Raw genomic sequence first — 18,900 nt, forward strand, 5'->3', positions numbered from 1 at the left:
AAGTCTTCTCCAGCACCACAATTTGAAAGCACCAATTCTTTAGCACTCAGCCTTTTTTATGGTCAACACAAAGTCAGGGAAGTAGTCAATACATCATAGAACACATCAATTCCCGCTATAAATTCTGAAGCAGCAAAGGAAAATAATAGGATGTTGAATTCATCCAAAGGGTTCTCTTTTGTTATGGTAACGTCCTTCCCTGGTGTGCGTGCAGACTAAGTCGCTTTCAGTCATGTACGACTCTTTGCAACGCCATGAACTGTAGCCCGCCAGGTTCCTCTGTCCATGGAATTCTCCAGGCAAGAATATTGGAGTGGGTTGCCAGTCCCCTTCTCCAGGGGCTCTTTCCCACCTAGAGATGGAACCCACGTCTCTTCAAGTGTCCTATTTTGGCAGCCGGGTTCTTTACCACTAGTGCCACCTGGCGTAAACCCTTTCCGAAAACAGCAAGTTGATTTTATATATTTTCACTAGGGATTTTAACATCTGAAAATATCAGATGCTCTAGCAATATTACAATCGACAAGTGTTCGAGAGGATTCAAAAGGTAGTTATGAAGGGCTATCATGAACAGCTGTCTGGGTCCCAGGGACATTTCATTTTCCTTTGGCTCTTCACCCTGAGATCTCTGTTGCCTATTTCTCTTTGTAGCTGCCACCATCTAGAGAGTGACCAGGATAAGAGGTTTCCCTCTATCTGCCTGTGAATGCAGCTATGCTTAACCCCACCGTCCTCGGGGCCTCCAGGCTCTCCCGTTCTGAGTCCTCTCCACAAATGACATCCCGGAAAATAGGATGGCGATCGTTAGGTAGGTGGGATAGGGAAAGGAGTCCAAAGTGGCGGTGGTTAAAAGACAAAGAAGGGGAAAGCCCGCGAAAATAGAACGAAAGAAGGTCCGAGGACCGGAGTGAGGACCTCAGGTAAAACAAACAACACTCCGGGCTGGCCCAATTTACATAGGACAGGCCCAGGGAGAGATAAACATATAAAAAGAGGAGCCAAAGCTAGCTCTCTCTCTCTCTCTCCCCGCCCCCCCAGCCCCCACCGCGAGATGGGGCGCTCTTCTCTTTGGACTGACATGTCCTCATGCCTCAGAGATGGATTTTCCTGCTATCTTCTAAATAAAATAGAGCTGTAACACTGAGCTGTAACACTGATTTGTCTAAGAGCTATAACATGGTCCTTTCAAGACCTGAGAGCTACAACACGGTCTATCCAAGACCCGAGAGTTGCGACACGCCGAGGGTGCTTTAACGTCCGTCACTCCAAATCTTTATTGTGACGGGACAAAGAACTGAGGAACATACACTCGCGTGACCGTGATACATGTACCTGTGTGGCTTCTCTAGTGGCTCAGGTGGTAAAAAATCCGCCTGCAATACAGGAGAGATGCGTTCCACCCTTTGATTGGTCAGGAAGATCCCCTGGAGAAGCGACTGACTTACCCACTCCAGCATTCTTGCCTGGAAAATCCCATGGACAGAGGAGGCTGTCATTCGGTCCATGGGGTCACAAAGAGTTGGACATGACTGAAGCGACATAGCACGCATACACACACACACACACACACTGACTCACAGCAAACAAACCTAAATTAAACTAATGCATAAACTATATAAAACGGCATGATATACAAAAAGAACACATACTAAAATACTTCATGGCTTTCTTTATTGAAAACAATGCCTGTATCATAATTGAAGGAAACCAGGTACATCAACCTAAAATATACCTGACATAAAATTTATTTTGAGCTGAAGGCAATTAAACAGTAAACACACAAAAAGATCGCTCTGTCCAAAGGCAGGAAATCAATTCTCCTTTTGATGAAGATACTCTAATCAGCCTACAGATGGCGCCAGAGGAATTTGCAAATAAACCTCATTAAATGAAGATAAGGATTTTTTGTTTAGTTGCTCAGTCATGTCTGATTCTCTTGCAACCCCATGTACTGTAGTCCCCCTGGCTCCTGTGTCCATGGGATACCCCAAGCCAGAACACTGGAGTGGGTTGCCATTTCCTTCTCCAGGGGATCTTCCTGACCCAGGGATCAAACCCATGTCTCTTACATCTCCTATGTTGGCAGGTGGGTTCCTTACCACTAGCACCACCTGGGAAGCCCTTAAGGTATACATAACCCAAGGACAAAACAGCTTTAATGGAGCTGTAACCACAACGCTGAGATATGCCACACATAAACTCTACTTCAGCTGGGTTCGGGATCCTCTGTTGGCCTTCACAGGGCACGCCTCTGGATTCTAACCACCCAGCCACCCTGTGCCACAGTTCTCCCACTGGCTTTAGCTCTCACCCCAGGTCTCCCAAGCTGCATTCATCCACGGCATTCGAGTCCTCCAGCTCTCAAAGGCTCCCTCTCCATGACTCCTTTTCTCCAGTTCCCCGGACCTGTCTGAGCTCTGGCTGCTCCACCACCCATGCCCGTGAGCCCTGCTCCAAGCTTATCAAACTCACTCCTGAGGGCTCTAGTCCTCCCCCGCCCAGACCCTCAGATTCCCCACCACGGGCTCAAGTCCATGTCTTTCCCCAAGTCAACCCCCATCTTCACCTAGGACTGGCCCTCTTAAGACGGCCGACAAAGGTCCATATGGTCAAAGTTATGGTTTTTCCAATAGTCACATACGGATGTGAGTTGGACAATAAACGCCGAGCACCAAAGAATTGATGCTTTTGAACTGTGGTGTTGGAGGAGACTTGAGAGTCCCTAGAACGGCAAGATCAAACCAGTCCATCCTAAAGGAAATCAGTCCTGAATATTCATTGGAAAGACTGATACTTAAGCTGAAGCTCCAATACTTTGGCCACCTGATGAGAAGAGCTGACTCACTGGAAAAGACCCTGATGCTGGGAAAGACTGAAGGTGGAAGAAGGGGACGACAAAGGATGAGATGGTTGCATGGCACCACCGACTCAATGGACACGAGTTTGCACAAGCTCCAGGAGACGGTGAAGGACAGGGAAGCCTAGTGTGCTGCAGTCCATGGGGCTGCAAAGAGTCAGACACAACTGAGTGACTGAATGATAACTCGTAAGACAGCTCAGGTCCCTTCTGAGTCTACCTGCTCCCTCCACAGTCAGGACTTGACCCTGGGCCCCAGCCCCTCCCCCAGGGAAAATCCACTTGCATCCCTGGAGCATTGGCCTCCCCAACACCCCCAACCCCCTGCTTTGGGACCTCCGGGACCTGGAGAGGTCCAGTGTGCTGCTTCTGTTCCTTCAACAGCCCGTGTGTGAACATTCAGCAAAGACATTGGCTCATATGCAATTTCAATGTCAGCCATTCTGGTGTTTAGTGACTCCCAGGGCAATCTGACTTTGCATATACCTGGAGTGATGACATTTAACTCATCTCCACTTATTTGACATTTGGTGATTTTACATATCTACCTAAGTCTCCTTCCACCTTGTATTTATTATTTTTATTGGCCACACTGTGCAGCTTGTGGGATCTTAGTCCCCCAACCAGGGGCTAAACCAACGCCCTCGGCAGTGAAAGCGTGGAGTCCTAACCACTGGACTGCCAGGGAAGCGCCCCCCTTCACCTTTTAATTGACTTGCTGTTGTATTATTGACTTGAATTCTTTTTATCCTTTGTGAATCCTTCGTCACATTTAGGTAAATGTCTTCTTCCAGTCTGCTTCTTGCTTTTTCATCACCTTCATGATGCCACTCGATGACCGGAACTTCGAATTTTCAATAAGTTCCAACTTAATAACTTTTCATCTCCCATTGAGAGTTTTCTGTGTACTAAAAAATGTTGCCCGCCCCACGGTACGGCAATCTCCTCTATTTTCTTCTTCTTTTTTTGGGGTGCACTGTGTGGTTTGTGGGATCTTAGTTCCCTGACCAGGGACTGACCCTGCATCCTCCACAGTGGAAGCGCAGAGTCTAACCACTGGACCACTAGGGAAGCCCCTGTATTTTCTTATGGAACTCTGATAGGCTTTTCTCAACTCACTGCTCCTACACGATGTCCTCCTCTAATAACTAATAGCAACGCTAATGCTAATGAGAACAACAACAGCAGCTAATATTTATTGAGCTTACACAATATTCCAGATACATGTTCAGGGAGTTCACATGTACCAAACTCATCTAATCACCATGACAGCAGTATTAGTTAGGTGTGATTAGCCCCACTTCACAAATAAAGCACAGCGGGTAAGAGCTCATTTTTCCAGTGTCTCTCAGGCAGTGAGAGGTGGGAGGGTGGTGGTAACAGGTTGGGGTAAGTGCCACAAGAAAAGCTCTCCCACACACATTCCACTACCAGAGTTTCACCTTAGAACACATTTGAAATACGACAGAGATGAAACGGTACTGGAAGGTTTCTATGCTCTCCTTGAAACTAACCTAATTCAGGAGATAACCGCTGACAGCTGAATATGCTGTGATCAGTAAGAAAAAGCGATTTCTCCAAATTCACCACTCACACGACTTCTGATAGTCTGTAAGCAGAAGGGCGACCAGTGAAGGCTTCCTTGCATTCACTCTCAACACGAATCTTCCTCATGTCGTGGAAGAAACGAATGTTGAAGGGAGGCCTTTGTACACGAAAGGCTTTTCAACGGTGGGAATCCTCTCATCATCTCGAAGGTGGATTCCGTGGTTACATGTGGCCTTTCCACATTCCTTACATTCAGAGGGCTTCTCACCAGTGTGGGTTTTCTGATGCTGTGTCAGCTGGTGGCTGTGACTGAAGGCCTTCCCACACTCCTGACACCCATAGGGCTTAAACCCCGTGTGAATGCGCTCGTGCTTGACGAGGCTCGAGCCATAGATGAAGGCCTTTCCACACTCCTTGCATCTGTAAGGCGTTTCGCCAGTGTGGATCCTCTCGTGCTGAGTGAGGTGGTAGCCGCAGTTAAAGGCCTTTCCGCATTCTGTACATTTATACGGCTTCTCCCCCGTGTGAATTCTCTCGTGCTTCACGAGACTCGAGCCCCAACGGAAGGCCTTCCCGCACTCCTTACACTCGTGAGGCTTCTCCCCGGTGTGGATTTTCTGATGCTGGGTGAGATAGTTGACGCGGGTGAAGGCCTTGCCGCACTCCTGGCACTCATAGGGCTTCTCCCCCGTGTGGATTCTCTTATGCTGCACGAGGCTCGAGCCACAGATGAAGGCCTTCCCGCAGTCCTTACACTCGAAGGGCTTCTCGCCACTGTGGATTCGCTTGTGCTGAATGAGTTTGTACACCCGGCTGAAGGTCTTGCCACAGTCTTTGCACTCGTAGTCCTTCTCACCGGTGTGGAACCTCTGATGCTGGGTGAGCTCGTCGCCGCGCCGGAAGGCCTTCCCGCAGTCCTTACACTCGTAAGGCTTCTCTCCTGTGTGGATTCTCCTATGGATCACGAGGCTCGAGCCCCATCGGAAGGCCTTCCCGCAGTCTTTACATTCATAAGGTTTCTCGCCAGTGTGGATTTTCTGATGCTGGGTAAGCTGATTGCCCCAACGGAAGGCCTTTTTACATTCTTTACATTGATAGGGTTTCTCACCTGTGTGAATTTTCTGATGCTGAGTAAGCTGATAGCCTCGGCTAAAAGCCTTCCCACATTCCTTACATTCATAGGAATTTTCCCTGTTAGGGAGTCTCTGCTGTGGCCGAACAGGGGTGCTTTCTCTATAAGCGGGGGTATCCCCACAGCTGATTATCCTTTGACTGGCACGTCCCTCTTGAGGGGCCCGTGATCTGTCCAGCTCACCTTCACATGTCCACTCAAGGCCACGGGATTTACTTTTTCTATTTGAGGTCCGTTTGGAAAAATTCATCCCATAAGTGTTCTTTTGTGAAGGTAAACTCTTGGTCTCATATGGTGATTCCAAATCTGGAAAAAAAAAAAAAAAAAACCAAAACAAACACACACACAAACAAAAAAATCCAACATATTTTGTTATTATTTAAGGAAACAAAACCCAAACTAATCACAAACCAAAACCTTCTCTAACAGAAATAAAACTTCTCCAGTGGGAAAAATATGAATCACCTAGAGCTCTTATTAAGATGCAGATTCCATGTCTAGCATCACAATACTTAATGAGGAAGCACTGGAGACATTCCTGCTAAAATCAAACCCAAAAGGCACTGATTATTATTAATAGCTCTACTATTTCCTATCAGCTGTAACAATTAAGCAAAAAAAAAAAAAAAAACCCAAAACAAAAAAACCTGGAGGGACAAATTTCAAAAATGAAGATGAAAAAGATCACAATTTGTAGATGTGATGACAAGCCTGGAAAACCAAGAAAATCAAATATACTATGACTGTAAAAAATAAAAAGATATAGTTGGATGGTTGTATATATATATACACACACACACGTACTATCATTAAAAGTAATTCCTGATACAAAGATTCAACATTCAAAAGATGATGTGTAGAACTAAATTTAATAAGACTGTGAAACATTTATGAGGCAATGCTTAGAGAAATCTGAGCATCGATAAAGATGCTAACTCAAGGGACTACAAAACATCAAACATTTAAATTAATGAGTTCATAAAAACACTAAAAAAATGTTAAATGGCCAACTTAGAGCAGGCTAGGACACCAACCCTTTGTTATTAAAAGCTAATACTTTTTTTCCTTAAAAGAACAAAGATTTACCTTTCAATGTGAGCAGTTTCACCACACCACTAATAAGCAGGTGGATCATGGTTTCTCTCTAAAGAATTATTACAGTGAACAAATGAAGAGGCAATGATAGAATATCATCATTTTGAACCCGAATGAAATACTGAATCTCGGTACTGAGTGTCAGCAACTGCTAATGACACAAAAAGAGACACAAGCAGATGTTGCTTCATGATGGAAGAACAGAGCACCCAAGAGGCAGTATCACCAAAAATAATAATTATTATTATATATATAATGAAGAAAGCACGTGAAGCTATGAAAATAACCACATTTCAGAAACTACTGATGGCACAGGGTCCTGTTTCCTATGCCCTTGTCTCTCAACAGGGGTGAAACATGAGAAGGAAAATCAACTGGAAGGGAAACAGGTGAAGATCAAGTTCAAGGTGGTAACTTCTTCCTCAGAGGCCCTGGGCCTGAGACCTTTGTGGGGAGCCCCCCAAACACCTCAGGGGGGCAGCTGCTCCTTGTCCGAGGTCTGCTCTGCATTGTTTTGGTATCTTTCCCCCTCAACCATCAAAGCTCTCTCCCTTGCTTCCATAAGAGCATTGTGTCTGGCATAGAAATGAGATGTCTTGCTTTCAAAAGAAGAGAAACGCCACAAGAGGCAGAACTGGGGAAAAAACTTGTTGGCACAAGATTTTTTTGATTGCATTTCAGTCAAATGTGTCATAATCTAAATGTCAAAACGATAAAAGACTTCAGGAAACAGAAGGGATTGGAGGACAGAGAGGAAACCAGCTGGGTAGTAGAACATGCCTCTATACAATATGCCTCAAATCTGGGGCATGGATGGATGGATTTGGGGGCCAGAAACCTTAGGTTCCAGTTTTGCTTCTGCCTCCTTGACTGACCGTCACCCTGTGCTCTAGCATACTGATCTATAGTAATATAGTAATTGTTCCTATCTCATAAACTAGTGAGAATGGGATGCAAGGTATTAGTACACACACACACCATGCTCAGGATGCTTCCTGGTGTATAGTAAGCACAATATTAGCCATGCACATTATGGCTGTTATTTCGCCAACAGAAAAGTAAGAAATTTCCTTAGATATTTACAGGGTGATATCATCTGGGGTTTAACTCAGAATTCACAGATTACAACTTTCAACCTCACTTCAGGTCCAGTGCGTAGGGAGTGGAATATGCTCAGTGTGGTTTTACATGGATTCTGTTTGTTCAGTTTGCATCTACAGAGGCTGGTATGCTAGAGAAACTCATGTCATGTGTCAGGCCATCTTCCCTTAAGGTAGGTCCCCACAGTACCACCAACAGCAATCAGTGTGTAAATGTGGGCTCATAGCATGAAGCTTGGTTTCTCCAAAGATGGTCATGAAATAAATAAGTACATTTATTTTCATAAGTTAAATAACCCTTATCAACCCTTTGGTCATTAAGGAAGAGAAATAATTACATGAGGGCCAGACAGCAGTAGGAAGACTGCTGATGGGTGAGGAGGTACAGGTGTACACGTGATGCCCATTTCCGACTAGACAAAGCTCAAAATGTCCCTTGGGAGCAGGAAGAAAGAAATTCAATGAGGCTCTTGAAAGGTGGTCCTGAAGCTCACCGTGGAGGGAGCTGATGGTGCGAGCACAGAGTCTGGGTTGTCCGAGGCAAGGAACTTACCAAGTGAGACCAGGTTACTGTAGTTCTCCAGCATCACATCCCAGTACAAGTCCCTCTGCCTGGAGTCCAGACATGCCCACTCCTCCTGAGAGAAGTCGATGGCCACATCCGAGAAGGTCACCAAACCCTTGCGTCCCTGATGGAGGAGAAGGACATAACTTGAAGATGAAGGAGGGGGAGGGAGGCCCCTACTCTGTGCAGGGGTGGACACAGTGAGCAGATTAGAGGCCTGGGACCTGGGTGGGGGCCAGGGAGGTCACCGCTGCGACTGACGCTTAGCCCCTCCTGCTGCAAGGAAGACTATCGACACCCTGGGGAACTCTAACCATGCCATTCTGCCAGGAAATGGCTAAAACTAGCCCAGGTTTCTCTTGTTCACAAGTACCGAGCCTGCTACATGCCTGTCTCATAAATTCTCAGCAAGTGTGCATTCCTATAGCATTTCTGTTCTCTTTAAGGAGAAAGGAAAAAAAAAAAAAAAGCCAGGGGTTTGCTTCCTGAATATGAAATCTTTTATCTTAGAAAATCAGGATTGCAGGTTTGAATGTTTTCAAGCTTCAGGCTCATCATTTTGACAGGTTATCTTTTACGCAGTCGGCCTTTGTGATGACAAAAGCAGTTTTTTTGTTTTGTTTTGTTTTGTTTTACTCCATCATATCGAGAGGGTAACAGGCAGGAAGGCCAGGGGTCTCCAAAGGAGGAAACAGGCTGCAACTGTTTAATCTCGCCCTGAAGCGGCAGGAAGAAACAAACTACAAGTGTCAGATTTTTTTGTCTATACAAAATTAAAAGGGCGTTTCTCTGATAATGCATGATGTTGAGCATCTTTTCATGTGTTTGTTAGCCATCTGTATGTCTTCTTTGGAGAAATGTCTATTTAGTTCTTTGGCCCATTTTTTGATTGGGTCGTTTATTTTTCTGGAGTTGAGCTGTAGGAGTTGCTTGAATATTTTTGAGATTAGTTGTTTGTCAGTTGCTTCATTTGCTATTATTTTCTCCCATTCTGAAGGCTGTCTTTTCACCTTGCTAATAGTTTCCTTAGAAGGAAAAACATAAATACAGTATATTAACGCATATATATGGAATTTAGAAAGATGGTAACAATAACCCGGTGTACGAGACAGCAAAAGAGACACTGATGTACAGAACAGTCTTATGGACTCTGTGGGAGAGGGAGAGGGTGGGAAGATTTGGGAGAATGACATTGAAACATGTAAAATATCATGTAAGAAACGAGTTGCCAGTCCAGGTTCCGATGCATGATACTGGATGCTTGGGGCTAGTGCACTGGGACGACCCAGAGGGATGGTATGGGGAGGGAGGAGGGAGGAGGGTTCAGGATGGGGAACACATGTATACCTGTGGCGGATTCATTTTGATATTTGGCAAAACTAATACAATTATGTAAAGTTTAAAAATAAAATAAAATTAAAAAAAAAAAGAAAGAAAAAAAAAGGGGGTTTCTCTTAAAATTCTGTGTTGCCATGACAATACCTAGTTCCACCTGAACTCAACTTTTCTCAAACCTTGAGCTAACCAACGTGCTTTTCTTATGGAAATGCTTTTCTTAAGCTATGTTAATGAAATTATGTATTTGCTTTGGAATTTGCCTTTCTTCAAAATGGTTCCACCTAAGACTAACTTTTTTTCTTTTCTCAAACCTTGGGGTGATAACAGCTCAACAAACCAGTATTCATATTAATTGTTTTATGGCTGGGGGAGGACACACCTGTTCTATCCTATCTCAAAAATGCATATTGTGGGGGGGGTGGGACTGGTGAAACTCCCTCAGCCTTGAGGTGAAACTCCCTCATCTCTCTTATCTGATTAATAGCTTTCTAACAAACAAAAAGATGGGCTCAATAAAGGACAGAAATGGTATGGACCTAACAGAAGCAGAAGATGTTAAGAAGAGATGGCAAGAATACACAGAAGAACTGTACAAAAAAGATCTTCACGACCCAGATAATCACAATGATGTGATCACTGACCCGGAGCCAGACATCCTGGAATGTGAAGTGGAGTGGGCCTTAGAAAGCATCACTACGAACAAAGCTAGTGGAGGTGATGGAATTCCAGTGGAGCTATTTCAAATCCTGAAAGATGATGCTGTGAAAGTGCTGCACGCAATATGCCAGCACATTTGGAGAACTCCGAAGTGGCCACAGGACTGGAAAAGGTCAGTTTTCATTCCAATCCCAAAGAAAGGCAATGCCAAAGAATGCTCAAACTACCGCACAATTGCACTCATCTCACACGTTAGTAAAGTAATGCTCAAAATTCTCCAAGCCAGGCTTCAGCAATAGGTGAACAGTGAACTTCCTGATGTTCAAGCTGATTTTAGAAAAGGCAGAGGAACCAGAGATCAAATTGCCAACATCCACTGGATCATGGAAAAAGCAGGAGAGTTCCAGAAAAACATCTATTTCTGCTTTACTGATTATGCCAAAACCTTTGACTGTGTGGATCACAATAAACTGTGGAAAATTCTGAAAGAGATGGGAATACCAGACCATCTGATCTGCCTCTTGAGAAACCTGTATGCAGGTCAGGAAGCAATAGTTAGAACTGGACATGGAACAACACACTGGTTCCAAATAGGAAAAGGAATATGTCAAGGCTGTATAGTGTCACTCTGCTTATTTAACTTCTATGCAGAGTACATCATGAGAAACGCTGGGCTGGAAGAAGCACAAGCTGGAATCAAGATTGCTGGGAGAAATATCAATAACCTCAGATATGCAGATGACACCACCCTTATGGCAGAAAGTGAAGAGGAACTCAAAAGCCTCTTGATGAAAGTGAAAGTGGAGAGTGAAAAAGTTGGCTTAAAGCTCAACATTCAAAAAACGAAGATCATGGCATCTGGTCCCATCACTTCATAGGAAATAGATGGGGAAATGGTGTCAGACTTTATTTTTCTGGGCTCCAAAGTCACTGCAGATGGTGACTGCAGCCATGAAATTAAAAGACGCTTACTCCTTGGAAGGAAAGTTATGACCAACCTAGACAGCATATTCAAAAGCAGAGACATTACTTTGCCAACAAAGGTCTGTCTAGTCAAGGCTATGGTTTTTCCTGTGGTCATGTATGGATGTGAGAGTTGGACTGTGAAGAAGGCTGAGTGCCGAAGAATTGATGGTTTTGAACTGTGGTGTTGGAGAAGACTCTTGAGAGTCCCTTGGACTGCAAAGAGATCCATCCAGTCCATTCTGAAGGAGATCAGCCCTGGGATTTCTTTGGAAGGAATGACGCTAAAGCTGAAACTCCAGTACTTTGGCCACCCCATGGGAAGAGTTGACTCATTGGGAAAGACTCTGATGCTGGGAGGGATTGGGGGCAGGAGGAGAAAGGGACGCCAGAGGATGAGATGGCTGGATGGCATCACTGACTCGATGGACGTGAGTCTGGGTGAACTCCAGGAGTTGGTGATGGACAGGGAGGCCTGGCGTGCTGCGATTCATGGGGTGGAAAAGAGTCGGACGCGACTGAGCGACTGAACTGAACTGAACAAACAAAAAACAGCTCGCTAAAATCTAACAAGGGGGGCACTCTCCATCCCCCTTCTGATATCTATGTCAGAAGCTTCTCTGTCTCTTAATAAAACTCTACTACACAAACGTTCTTGAGTGATGAAGCCTGGTCCCTGATTCTGAAGCTAAATCTTCTTCAGAGATCACAAATCTGACACTGTTCACTGTAAGTTGTCAATATGAACAGATTAGACTGAATTATTACAGTCACACATTTAGATTGAGTCAAATGTCTTTAAGTTCCCCAATTCCAGGAGTATATGGTCATCTATTACTTTTACCTGAAATGACCTTCTTACCTGTTAATCATCCACTAACCCTGCCTTTTCTTTTTTCCTGATTTAGAGGAAATAAGTATTAAACGATTTGGAAACACAGAGACAGGTCTGTTTAAAACAAAATTCATCTCCTGAGTCCCCTGACAGGAACATGATCTGAGCCAGGGCTTCATCACACTCCAATTCTTCGTAAAGGATGATGAGCCTGGGAAGACCAGTGGAGGTGAAAGAGGAATCTCATGTGGTCACATGGGACCAACATCTAGAGCTCATCAAATTGTGGACCTGACTCAAATACTTCTCAAGGTAGTTTCTGCTTCCGTTGTTGCAATTACTCTTGACAAAAAAAGTGAGCAGAGGAGAGACACTCAGTGACTAGCTCAAGGGTTCAGTGAAAAACTTCAGCCACAGAGGTGGGCACAGGGCTACATGGCATCATTATTTGCTGGAGCAGGAAGAGCAGGGGAGCAGGTCTTCAGTGGGACTCACTTGGGCAGGAGGCTTCACAGTATTTCACTGAAGTATGCACAGGACCCAGACATCACAGCTCAAGATGCAAAGAAAAACATACTCACGTGGGCCATAGTTCTAGAATTCAAGGACTGATCAGTGCTCCTGGGGTCGCCTTTACTGAAGACACAAAATCCAGAGATGCCAGATCTACAAGAGGAAAACGAGGCGTGAAAATAAGTGCACCCTGGTCCCCAAATGACTTAGTACAGCCTTCTCACTCCTCTACCTTCACTGCCAAAGAACCCCATCTTCTTCCCCTACAAGCTCCCCCACAAAAACACACCTGGAGAAGATTAAAAGGATTCTGGAAAAATCAAGTTCTCCCTGAAACTCCAGGAAACCCAGCTGATGGGGCAGAGGAGCTTTTATTTTATGTCTTGAAATTAAATCTGACACTGGAGTGGGAGGATTCCTGGCCAGCTCCCTGGTGGGGGATATGGTTGAAAATCCGGCCTTGACCAAAGAGAGGTGCGGCCTTGGCCCTCAGCCTCTGAGAGGTAATGGACATTGCACATAACAGGGATGTCTTTGCTGTGGGTAGGGGCAGGCCACACCGCACCTTAGGGTGGGAGCTGGCCACACCAGGAAGACCACTCAGGTGATGGGTGGGGATGGGGAGACCATGGGTCACGGGCTATGAGTTGACTTGGGGACTGAGATCAACATCTGGACAACAAATCAATCACCTACGTCCACAGGACCAATCAATTATGTCCATGTGATGAAGCCACAGTGAAAACTCCAAACACTGAAGCTCAGGTGTGCTTCCTTGGCTGGCAGTACTCTGAGCATACTGTCACTCGCTGATGTTGGCACAATAGCTGGCGTCCTGACTTCACCGGGAGAAGGCACCGGAAGCCCCAGGGTGGGAACTTGCTGGGCCTTACCCTGTGCACCTGCCTCCTTGGCGGCTGTTAGTCTGCATCCTTGCCCTGTCATTCACAGCAACCGGGAATGGAGCAGCGTTTGGTGAGTTCCAGGAGTCCCTTCTAGTCCTGAGTTATGAAACCTCAGGGTGGTTTAGGGAAGCTCCTGAACCTGCCTTTGGTGTGATGACAGAGGGGGGTTTTGTGTGGAGACCAGGCCCTCAAATTTCACTGATGGAGGCTGCGGGACTCTGGGCAGAGGGCCCGTTACGGTCATTCACACCATCCAGGGTGGGAGGGGCTGCACCATGCCAACTCGAGCTCTTCCGGCCTGTGGTCAGGGTGAAGTCACCAAGACTTGGCAGGCGGACAAGGCGGAGAGAGAACTACCCAGATAGGGTCTGGCATTCGGAATCCAGCAAAGCTGGCTGCATAAATACATGCAGAATATCAAAGTGAAAATGTACTAGAGGGCTATTCAATGCTAAGTCAGAAGAAATATTTGAAGACATGAAAAATTTTTCAGGTTATATTGTCAGTAGGAAAATCAGGCTATCAAAACGATGTTTCTCAATATGCATATATACATATTTATATACAATACACACCATAATCAAGATATCTGTATCTATATAGATATAAACACACATACATGTTGAGACAGATTCTCAAAAGATAAAGTTCCACTCTCTTTTTCAAAGAGGACCTCTTGAACTTGCAGAAATATCTCTGAATACCTTATTTTGGGGATTTTTTTTTTTTTAATCTGAATAACATCTCATTTCTTTTTACTTCCTAATACCTAAACCAATTCTGTGATGTCTACATCCTCCCACATACATTGGAGGACTGACTGGGAAAAAAATGGCTAAAATGCCAAGATGCCCCACAGATACTGATAAGTACCTTGATGCTGCTTAGTCTTAGTCTTGAAGGGAGGGTGAACTCTGCTTTTGAATCTGTCCTTCAGCCAGTGTCCTGTAGATAAACACTAAATAACCTAACCCTGTTAGCGTTCTCGTTGCATGCAATGCTATTAGAAGAAAATATGTAAGGTATAAAACATAGAAAATAAATTCATTTATTGACACATAGAATCCATCAGTTGGAAGTACTCTGGTTATGATCTGACATCATGAGAATGAAGCCCTCTTCCTAGCAGCTCTCAGGGTACATCACCCAGAATTCTCCAAACCCGTAAATCCATAAGCTCATGAGGAAAACCTCATTCCAACAGAGGGGCAGCCTACAAAATACCTGACCAGTTCCTCTTAAAACCACCAATGTTGTCAGAAACAAGGGAAGTACGAGAAATCAACACAGCCTAGAGGAGCTTAAGGAGACATGACTACATTACTTTGTGGTATCCTGGATGGGATCCCAGGATCCCACAGATGAAAACCACTGTTTAAAAACTAGGGAAACCTGTGGGACTTCCCTGGTGGTCCAGCGGTCAAGATGTTGGCAGTTCCACTGCAGGGTGTGAGGGTTCGATCCCTGGTGGGGGAACTAATATCCTACATGCCTTGCAGCCAGATAATAACAAAAAACTAAATAAATAAACGTAGTCAAAACTGTTTAAAAAAAAAGCACTAAGGAAACCTGAATAAAGCATGGATTTCAGTTAACAGTAAGGTTCCAGAACTGGTTCATTAATTTTAACTAATATCCCATACTAATATGAGTTGTAAATAATAGGAGAAACTGGGTGCAGGGCACCTGGGAAATCTGTGTACTCTTTGCAATTTTTCTGTAAAACTAAAATTGTTCTAACTGGAAAAAAAAAGTAAAATGGTTCTAAAGAATACAATCTATTAAAAAGAACAATTTGCAACCACATGTGGCCCACAAACCACAAAATATTTAATATGTGACCCTTTAGAGAAAAGGTTTGCCAAACCCTGCTCAAGATCCAGAACCCACACGCATCATCAAAGCATACTGCCTCTCATCATTCGTAAAAAGATGTAACTGAAACTGTCAGACCTCAAATAAGACCTAGCTGATACAACAAATTTCTATTTACTGATTACTAGAGGAAAAAAAAAACCTTGCCTTCAATGACAAAGACCTTTGTTCAAACTCCATTCTAAAAAACCTCACAAAGCTGAACACTTTGTCATTAACTGACTAAAACAATCAAACCCTTCTCCTTTCTTACTGTGCTCTGAAAGTCAGTACTGTGCAAAAGACCAAAGATATGTAGCCTTTGATTCCACCTAAAAATTAATATCATAATGATATTATATTATCATATCACATGCTAAAACTGCTAACATTAACCTCCCAGTGGTATCCCTCGATCCTATTGGATTCTTAGAAGATCACACAGGAGGATGTGAACAATTTGCCTACTGAATACGTGAGTACTCATGGGAGAGGGCTGGTCAATGGGGAAGACACCTGCACAATTGCTTGGGAAGCAATTACTGAGTTAATACAGAGGACATTTCAGGTCAAGGAAAGCAAATATTCTTAAGTGCTAAAGATTCAGGTCATTTACTGAACAAAAAGTTCACCTGGGACTTGATGTGAAGATCTGTGATAATCTGTCTTCTTCTTCAGGATGCTTTTTCTGGAGGATAGCTGGCCTGGAGGAAAGAAAGGACAGAATGAGACGCTGGGGCCTTTCCGGAGCACAGACTACATCAGGAAATACCCTCCCATTTCCAGTCTCCAAATGAAGTAATTGCTTTCCTCAAAGACCAAATTGGCAAACCAAAAACTATACTCCCTGATACATAACTGTACTTTTTTGTTGCCTGCTTAAGTTCAGCTATTTCACACCAGTAGTTTTGAACCAAACCCTTTGAGGGAAAGCTGTGTCAGTCTTGAAAAATAGAAGTTACATAGTTAAAGGCCATAAAGAGATATTTTCATTCTTCCTAAAGAGAATAGACTTTAAGCAGTGAGCTTCGCACAGAAAAATCTAATTAAAGAGCTAAAATTAATTTTAAGGGAAGCATGGGCCCAACCCTGGGTGAGAGCATAAGTCTTTATAAAGCTTAAAAAAAAAAAAGAGAGAGAGAGAGAGAGAAAATACCCTCCAAGACCACACCTAAGATGTGGTACATATGTACAGTGGAATATTACTCAGTCATAAAAAGGAATGAAACTAGATCATTTGTAGAGACATGGATGGACCTACAGTCTCTCAGAGTGAAGTTAGAAAAACCATTATCATATATTAATGCATATGTGTGGAATCTAGAAAAATGGTACAGATGAACCTAGTTCCAGGGCAGGAATGGAGACAGGGACCTACAGAATGGACATGTGGACACAGAGCTGGGGCAGGGAGAGATGGGTGGGACGAACTGGGAGATTAGGACTGACATACACACACTACCAAGTGTAAAACAACCAGGGGGAGCTGCTGTATAGCACAGGAGCTCAGCTTGGTGCTCTGTGATGACCTAGAGGGGTGGGACTGGTGGGGGTCCTGGGAGGCAGGTCCAAGAGGAAGGGGATATAAGTATACTTACAGCTGATCCACTTCCTTGCATAGCAGAAACTAACACAACATTGCAAAGCAATTATACTCAAAAAAAGAAAAAAAGCACCAAAAACAAGAAGGGTGCACCCAGATGTATTTCAGAGATTCCGGGAGACTAGGCTCTACTAATTGGGGGTACCCCGTCACCCCGTCCCCGCACCTCCCAGGTCAGGGACCTCTCCCTTTCAAAACAGAATCTCCGCCTCCCCCCCCCACCCCCCCCGCCCCGAGACCCTTCCATCTTGTCACTCAGGTGGCCTGGACTTTAGAAGGACGGCACCTCTAGCTCATCTGTCGCCATCTCATGACGAGACCTGTGTTAATTCCTGTCATTTTCTTTTCATTACAGGGTTCGGGCTCCCACGTCTCTTGGAGGCCGCTGTGCCCCCGCAAGTACTGCACGGTGGGAACGTGAGGGCGGAGGGACCAGCGGAGACACCGGAGCTACAGGTGATACCGTCACACACCCCCTCCCCGTGCTCACACCCCCGGGGGCCAGCCTGCACCTGTCACAGCTGAACAAACACACACCGCGGCTGCGACACACCGCCTGACGCCCCCGCCAGAGACACGGCGCCCGGCTCCGCCAATCCCACAGACACGTCAAGGCGGCTCTCACAGCCCCGCCGTCCCCGCCAGAGCCCACGCGCGTGGAACTCACGCGGAGCGGAGGCGTCCGAGCCCGAGGCTCACACGCACCGGGGATGGGTGGGGGGGGCACAGCCGCGGGGATGGGGCCGGGTCGCCTCCCCCGTTCACACACTCACGCGCAAGTGCGTCACAACCGCAGGGACCCGGCCCGTGTCCCTCACCTACGCCCACGCGCACCTTAGTCTGTAGACAAGGCCGAGCCCCATCACACACACACACACACACACACACACACACACACACATATACACACTCACACGCACACGCTCGCACTCCCTCCGCAGCGGCTCCCGAAGCCACAGGCCGACGCTCCGTTTCGGGGCTCTTGGCCTTTTCCCTCACCGCCACCGCCCATTGCCTTCCACTTCAGGTTTCCTCCCGGGATGCTAATTACTCACCGCTCTGGGCCCAACAACTAACAGGCAGGGAGGGAGCGCAGGCGTGCAGGTTAACTCCGGACAGCGTCGCCAGGAAACCAGAGCTTGAAAAAAAAAAAAAAAACGACGCGCAGAAAGCGCGTCTCCCAGCATGCAACTCCCGGCGAGGCTAAGGGGCTCGTGCCCTGAGCCCTCTGGGAAACGTAGTCCAAAAAACGGGGAATTTGCGGAGCTGAAAGCTCATGGCCTCTTTTTCCCAGCATACAACTCCGCAACGGCCCCACTAGAGCTGTGCCTCAGAGCCTTCTGGGAAGTGTAGTTCTCATCTCAGGTAATACACACGGTTCCTCAGAAGGCATCCCTCCCTGCATATAAAAAGGAGCTGTGGCCCCCAGACTTGCGACCGAGTGTATTGCAGAGTCGCAGGGTTTGTAAATGTTGCGAGCCCTGCCAGCCGTTCAGATTTCTTTTCTTTTATTACTCATTTTAGTATTAGTATCATTACTGCTGCTGCTGCTAAGTCGCTTCAGTCGTGTCCGACTCTCTGCGACCCCATAGACGGCAGCCCACCAGGCTTCCCTGTCCCTGGGCTTCTCCAGGCAAGAACATTGAAGTGGGTTGCCATTTCCTTCTCCAATGCATGAAAGTGAAAAGTGAAAGTGAAGTCGCCCAGTCGTGTCCGACTCTAGCGACTACTACTACTTAAAAAAAGAAAAAACCTTTTTATTTTATACTGGAGTATAAATGCAACCCACACCAGTATTGTTTGCCTGGAAAATTCTAAGGACAGAGGAGCCTGGCGAGCTGCAGTCTATGAGGATGCAAAGAGTCAGACAGGGCTGAGCACAAATTACACTTATAGCTGATTAATAATGTGGTGATAGTTTCGGGTAGACAGCAA

General features: G+C 45.6%; 1 protein-coding gene across 7 annotated transcripts; it reads right to left on the bottom strand.

The window, feature by feature from the left end:
- Nucleotides 1-1,654: 1,654 nt before the first annotated feature.
- On the bottom strand, nucleotides 1,655-18,099 carry ZNF331 (zinc finger protein 331). 7 transcript variants are annotated; one of them, XM_086354314.1, is made up of 6 exons: nucleotides 18,021-18,099; nucleotides 15,995-16,066; nucleotides 14,382-14,453; nucleotides 12,672-12,756; nucleotides 8,286-8,421; nucleotides 1,655-5,843 (listed from the first exon to the last, which is right to left on the bottom strand). In XM_086354314.1, exons 4-6 carry the CDS (start codon nucleotides 12,678-12,680, stop codon nucleotides 4,528-4,530), a joined length of 1,461 nt encoding a protein of 486 aa, XP_086210440.1. In that variant the 5' UTR covers nucleotides 12,681-12,756; nucleotides 14,382-14,453; nucleotides 15,995-16,066; nucleotides 18,021-18,099; the 3' UTR covers nucleotides 1,655-4,527. The 7 variants fall into 7 exon arrangements, with proteins under 7 accessions (XP_086210440.1, XP_086210438.1, XP_086210442.1 ...); XM_086354312.1 differs by having other exon boundaries at nucleotides 14,382-14,466; XM_086354316.1 differs by lacking the exon at nucleotides 18,021-18,099 and adding an exon at nucleotides 17,880-17,987.
- Nucleotides 18,100-18,900: the final 801 nt, after the last annotated feature.

The sequence above is a fragment of the Bos grunniens genome, chromosome 18 (assembly GCF_055505025.1).
Source record: "Bos grunniens cultivar Pamir isolate PY7600 chromosome 18, Bosgru_T2T1.0, whole genome shotgun sequence".
NCBI classification, from domain to species: Eukaryota; Metazoa; Chordata; class Mammalia; order Artiodactyla; family Bovidae; genus Bos; species Bos grunniens.